The sequence below is a fragment of the Saccostrea cucullata genome, unplaced genomic scaffold, assembly GCF_032062105.1.
Source record: "Saccostrea cucullata isolate Sc308-1 unplaced genomic scaffold, CSIRO_AGI_Scuc_v1 ctg498, whole genome shotgun sequence".
Lineage (NCBI taxonomy): Eukaryota > Metazoa > Mollusca > Bivalvia > Ostreida > Ostreidae > Saccostrea > Saccostrea cuccullata.
Window position 1 is genome coordinate 1 of NW_026923078.1, and position 4,985 is coordinate 4,985.

A 4,985-nucleotide genomic window follows, 5' to 3' on the forward strand; every position below is an offset into this window, starting at 1 on the left:
AAACCACAAAAACATTGTGTATTTGTGAAACACTGATGCCCCCAATCGGCAACAAAGCGAAGATTAAACATTTTAAATTGAAAATTTAATATATTGGTACCCAAAGTAGGATATTCTAGCTAAATATAAAATTTTGAACTATTAAAATAGGCCAAAGTTAAAGTTTTTTTCGTAAGTTTTATTTTTAATTCTCCAAAGTGAATGTCAAATGGTCAAGGTAATTGGTATCCAATGAAAGGTATTGTCACAAAGAATGCGTATGTAAAGCATGGTTGTCCTAGCCCTAACCTTTAAAAGATATTGCAAAGGTTAAAAATTCTTAAAAGTAGGCCAAACTCCAAAGTCAAGGTCAAAAAGAGTAAAAGTTCTACATATTAAATGAATGGTCTTGTCACAAGGATTCAATATGTAAAATATGAAAGCACCACTAATCCTTACCCTTTAAAAGTTATGGTCAAGGTTTGCTCTTTAAAAGAATATCATGATAGGGGTCAAAGTTCTAAGTCTCCAATAAAGAGTCTTCTCACAAGGATTACATATGGGAAGTATGAAAGCACTCGCTCTTACCTTTCAAATGTTATGGCCAATATTAAAGTTTTTTAAGTACAGAAATCTCCAAGGTCAAAAGGTCAAAGTTGTAGGTATCCAATGAAAGGTCGTTCCACAAACAATACATATATGAAGTATATCCAATGGCCAAAGAAAAAAGAATGTTTGTTTGAAAGTCCACGAAGGTAAACAATACATATATGAAATACACAGGTGTTATATCAAAGCCATAGCTAAATCTTAATCAAAAGTTATAGGCAAGGGTAAAGTTTTGCGGACAAACAGACAGACGGACACGACATAAAATAAATACCCCCGAAACTTCGTTTACGGGGACAAAAAAAAACACCAGTCTTGTAAGAGTTTGCTATCATTTAATGAAACAGCTATTGTTTTTATTTAATTTGTCATCAATAAGATGATTTAACCTCCTTCGAAGAACAATGTTCACTTAGCCCGAATGTTGTACTCCTCGGATGTCTTAATCATCGTTTTGACTTAGCAAACAGCAATAATTGCATAATAATGACATCTATTATCTTATTATGAACTCGAATTAAGGAATTTCACTACATTTTGTTTCTCTTAATCGTAAGAAATTTTTAACAATGTATTTTTTTTCAATATGGTATTTAAAGCAATTTAGAAAAGAGAACCTTTAAATTTCCAATTTATTTAAAAGTTTTTTTTTAAAAAAAAAAGCAGTGGTATTGATGTTTTAAATATTAATAATATAAAAGTAATATTCATTTATTGAATATTTATTAATAAATTGTTAGATATAACATTACTTTTTTTGTAACAAATTCGTACACAATCGAATTCCAAACGATGAGCTATATAAGCAAAATACCATTTATATAATATAAAAAACTTTGTTTCGTGTTCTGTTTGGCTTATACCTTGCATAAATGTTCTGTTGGCATATTTCTTTCTAGCTTGTGTATTGCTTCTAAGTCTTAATAAAACTAATATAAATCATGCTTATAACAACGATTAACAGAAACGTATATTTTTACCTTGTTACAAACTAAACTTGTGTTTATTTTATTCTTGTAGATTTATGAACCATTTTCTGAAGATTGACCAATGAACTTACATGAATAATGACTGTCGATGTTAAGACTTGTGTATTCCTTTTCAACTGGGTGATTAGCCTGAGCAAGATTAAGTTCGACGTATGTCGAGCTTGAAGGTTTTGGAAGAATCATTTGCATGGCAGGTGCAGAGTCTGTATTTAGACCGGTATAAGTCTGTCCCTCATTTATATGACTAGGATTAAGTGAAGTATAAACTGAGATTGGAACGGTATAAGTCTGCCCCTCATCTTTCTGAGCAGGATTAAGTGAGGTGTATACTGAGGTTGGAACGGTATAAGTCTGTCCCTCATCTTTCTGACCAGGATTAAGTGAGGTGTATACTGAGGTTGGACCACTATAAGTCTGTCCCTCATCTTTCTGACCAGGATTAAGTGAGGTGTATTCTGAGGTTGGACGATTTGGCTGGGGTCTATTAGATTGCGCAATTTGTGTTGATTCTGTGAAGACATCATCATATTCCTTCTCAAGAGTCTCCTCTGCATACCTTGTTTTTTCTGAGGTTGACTGAGGGGGATTTTTGGGACATTTAAGATTAGCAGGCTGTCCAGGACGTTTTGATTTCCCTTTCTTTCCAGTAAAGGAGCATTCCCTTGAAAAATAAGATTTTTTTTTTTTCATGCGAAAGCTACTATAAGCCTATTAAAATTTATGACCGTAAATGAATTAAATTACAGATAATATATCTTTATATTTTTTTATTATTTTAATTGTCTTTCAGATGGTGTATGTAGTTAACAATTTTACTGAACCTTTTAAGGATATTCATGACGTGCCTGATGTACATAACTAAACTGATGACTACACCTGTTAGAATAACGCTTAATGCACCAAATAATACTGTTAAAGGTAGCAGTGTATTTCTTCTCAAATCTGGAAAATAAAATTGCAACAAATAAACACATGCAAATGTTGATCTTGCATAAAGAAAAAAGTAACTAGTAGAGAAGCTATATGTGGCATATTTGAATACGATCATTTTGTGAATGCTTCATATCGTCTATCATGCGCAAAATCTTTTCATTTCATGTTTGGCTATTAAATTTTGGTGGTCAATATACATGTATAAAACTCGTGAAAATATTTTGTAAAATGTCTTTTGCATCTAAGAGTTAATATCCTTCAGCCGGAGCCTCTTAAAGATCCTTTGAAATTTCTTCTGACCTTAAATTTGTTTTCCAATCAAAATTTTATCTTATAAATATATTATCTAAGATTTCTTTCATTTAGTTGTTATTTATAGACATTAAAATGCACAAAAAGCATATCTTGTTATATATTTTAGAGTTATATATAGCACGTACAAAACAGCAAATACTACTACACTCGTTGCAACGTTTTTAAAAATTGAGTGTTTTGTAGATTAAATTCTTAACTTAATTGAGACATGTGGAAAGCAAAACGATATATGAATTAAAAAGAAATTTTCTTGACGCATAAAAATGAACGTCATAAGATGTTTTTCAAAAGATGCACAAAAGTATATACTATATAGGCAGAATTAACGTAAAATATAGAGAATTCAGAAAGCATGATTTAAAGCAGGGATTAGCTCACTGAAATGAATAATTGATTGATTGTATGTTGTTTAAAGTCCCTCTCCAGAATTTTAATAAAAGAAATAATGCATGAAAAATATAAGCAATCAATATGTGTCTGGGTGGTTACAGAATTGATAATGCAAATTAACAGTAAAGATTAAAACATTATAAAGAGTATGAACATACATGTACTTGTTTCAAGCAGGAATTGGGTCTAGCCCAAAGTAATCCTGGAGAAGTCATTTAGTTTGACTATTAGAGGTTGACTTTATTCTGTGCAAAGCTTTACCTTACAATTTTCCAGCAATTCATATTTCAAAACAACCTACCGTCTTTGTCACATGCTCTTTCAAATGCTAAAAAGAAATTTTAACTTTAAATTTTCTTTTAAAAATCAAAATGTTTGGTGTACTTCAGATATTTTATATATGTACGGAGTGCTCAAAATCAGAAAAGACTATGTAAAAATTCAATATTTAGTTAGTGACAGGAAATGAGTTACATTTCCGCATCTTTATCTCAATTCTGAATACCGTCATCTCATTATTTTAAGACATTTTTACACACTGAAATGTAAACGGATTCTCTGTTTTTCCTGTTGATGTGAAAGAGAGAAAAAAAACAGGAGATTACTGGTCGCAGAAGATGCTTCCTCCTCGATGTTACTAAATACGTCCTTTCAATTATATGAGAGAAATCGAAACTTTCATTTCTCAGAAAATTGCAGATGTAAATATGAACCTTGAGTATTTCACAATGTGTGCAACTCAGTAGTCAAAATTACTTAAAGGGGCAGTGCCTTAACTCCCAAATTGAATAAAAACCGTGTTTTGATCAAATCAATTTACAGGTATAATCAAGAAACATTTCTTTTATTTAGTTCACATTTGAAACTTGAAAATAAAATTTTTAGAATAAAAGCATTGTATTTGAATACAAAAAATGGCATATTAGCAATTCAAAGTAACAAAAAATAATACATATAAAATCCATACCATAAACGTTCCTCGGCATAATTATTACCAGATTTGTGCATATAATGATCTTTTTCATTAGTTCCATTTTTCTGGATTCAGATATTCAATGTGGGCAAATATATCTTTACACTGTTATTATATCATCTAAATTCTTCCTTGTATGAATCACATTGCGAGGATGTAAGAAATGATCGCAGATACATGTAAGTTCGTTTTGTGAGCAAGCGCGCAATTTCAAAATCATATTTACATTATGTCCTGGAAAAAGGTCAGCAATATCTTTTAATTGTTTGTAATAGTGAAAAATGTGACACTTTTATCATTTCACATTAGAGAGCTTGCACATTAAATATGTAGTAGATATCTGTGACAACTAGAGTCCCACTTCATTTGCCACATGAATAATCACACAAACACGTGATCACGTTCTCCATAGTAAAATTTTGTATAAAAACGATGGACCAAGAAATGGCAGAAAAGATATGAAGCAACGATTGCTTGTACCCACAAACACGAAGATAAAATTTTTGAAGTGTTGACTTTAAAAGATTATGTTGAAATACTTTTAGCGCCTACTTAATGGCAGCAGGTGTAAAAGCTGATTACCTTCAGTGTATTTCGATTTCTATGGAATCAGTTCGAAGGCATAAACACCTTTTGCATAAGATATTTGTATATTGCAACAACATACATGTTACAAGAGTTGACGACGGAAAAGCTTGGAACTGAAATTGCCTTAGCGTTTATAAGTTCGGCGTACATGTAACTCATCGTTCAGAATGATATGGAGATAATAAACAGTATAAGAAAGAATGAATAAT

At 31.1% G+C, this 4,985-nt stretch overlaps 1 protein-coding gene across 2 annotated transcripts; it reads right to left on the minus strand.

Moving 5' to 3' along the window:
* Window positions 1–1,245: 1,245 nt before the first annotated feature.
* LOC134263104 (uncharacterized) lies at window positions 1,246–4,321 on the minus strand. Of its 2 annotated transcripts, XM_062745416.1 has the most exons (4): window positions 4,183–4,321; window positions 3,517–3,543; window positions 2,399–2,519; window positions 1,250–2,238 (listed from the first exon to the last, which is right to left on the minus strand). In XM_062745416.1, exons 1-4 carry the CDS (start codon window positions 4,247–4,249, stop codon window positions 1,611–1,613), a joined length of 843 nt encoding a protein of 280 aa, XP_062601400.1. In that variant the 5' UTR covers window positions 4,250–4,321; the 3' UTR covers window positions 1,250–1,610. The 2 variants fall into 2 exon arrangements, with proteins under 2 accessions (XP_062601401.1, XP_062601400.1); XM_062745417.1 differs by lacking the exon at window positions 3,517–3,543 and having other exon boundaries at window positions 1,246–2,238; window positions 4,156–4,318.
* Window positions 4,322–4,985: the final 664 nt, after the last annotated feature.

Bases quoted from the DNA above. Each gene is read 5' to 3' on its own strand.
- LOC134263104 (XM_062745417.1), bottom strand. From the start codon at position 4,249: ATGGAACTAATGAAAAAGATCATTATATGCACAAATCTGGTAATAATT. The intron at 2,520-4,155 runs GTTACTTTGAAT...TTTATTTTCCAG, and splicing joins TTTTATATGTATTATTTTTT to ATTTGAGAAGAAATACACTG. The intron at 2,239-2,398 runs GTTCAGTAAAAT...TTATTTTTCAAG, and splicing joins GTCATGAATATCCTTAAAAG to GGAATGCTCCTTTACTGGAA.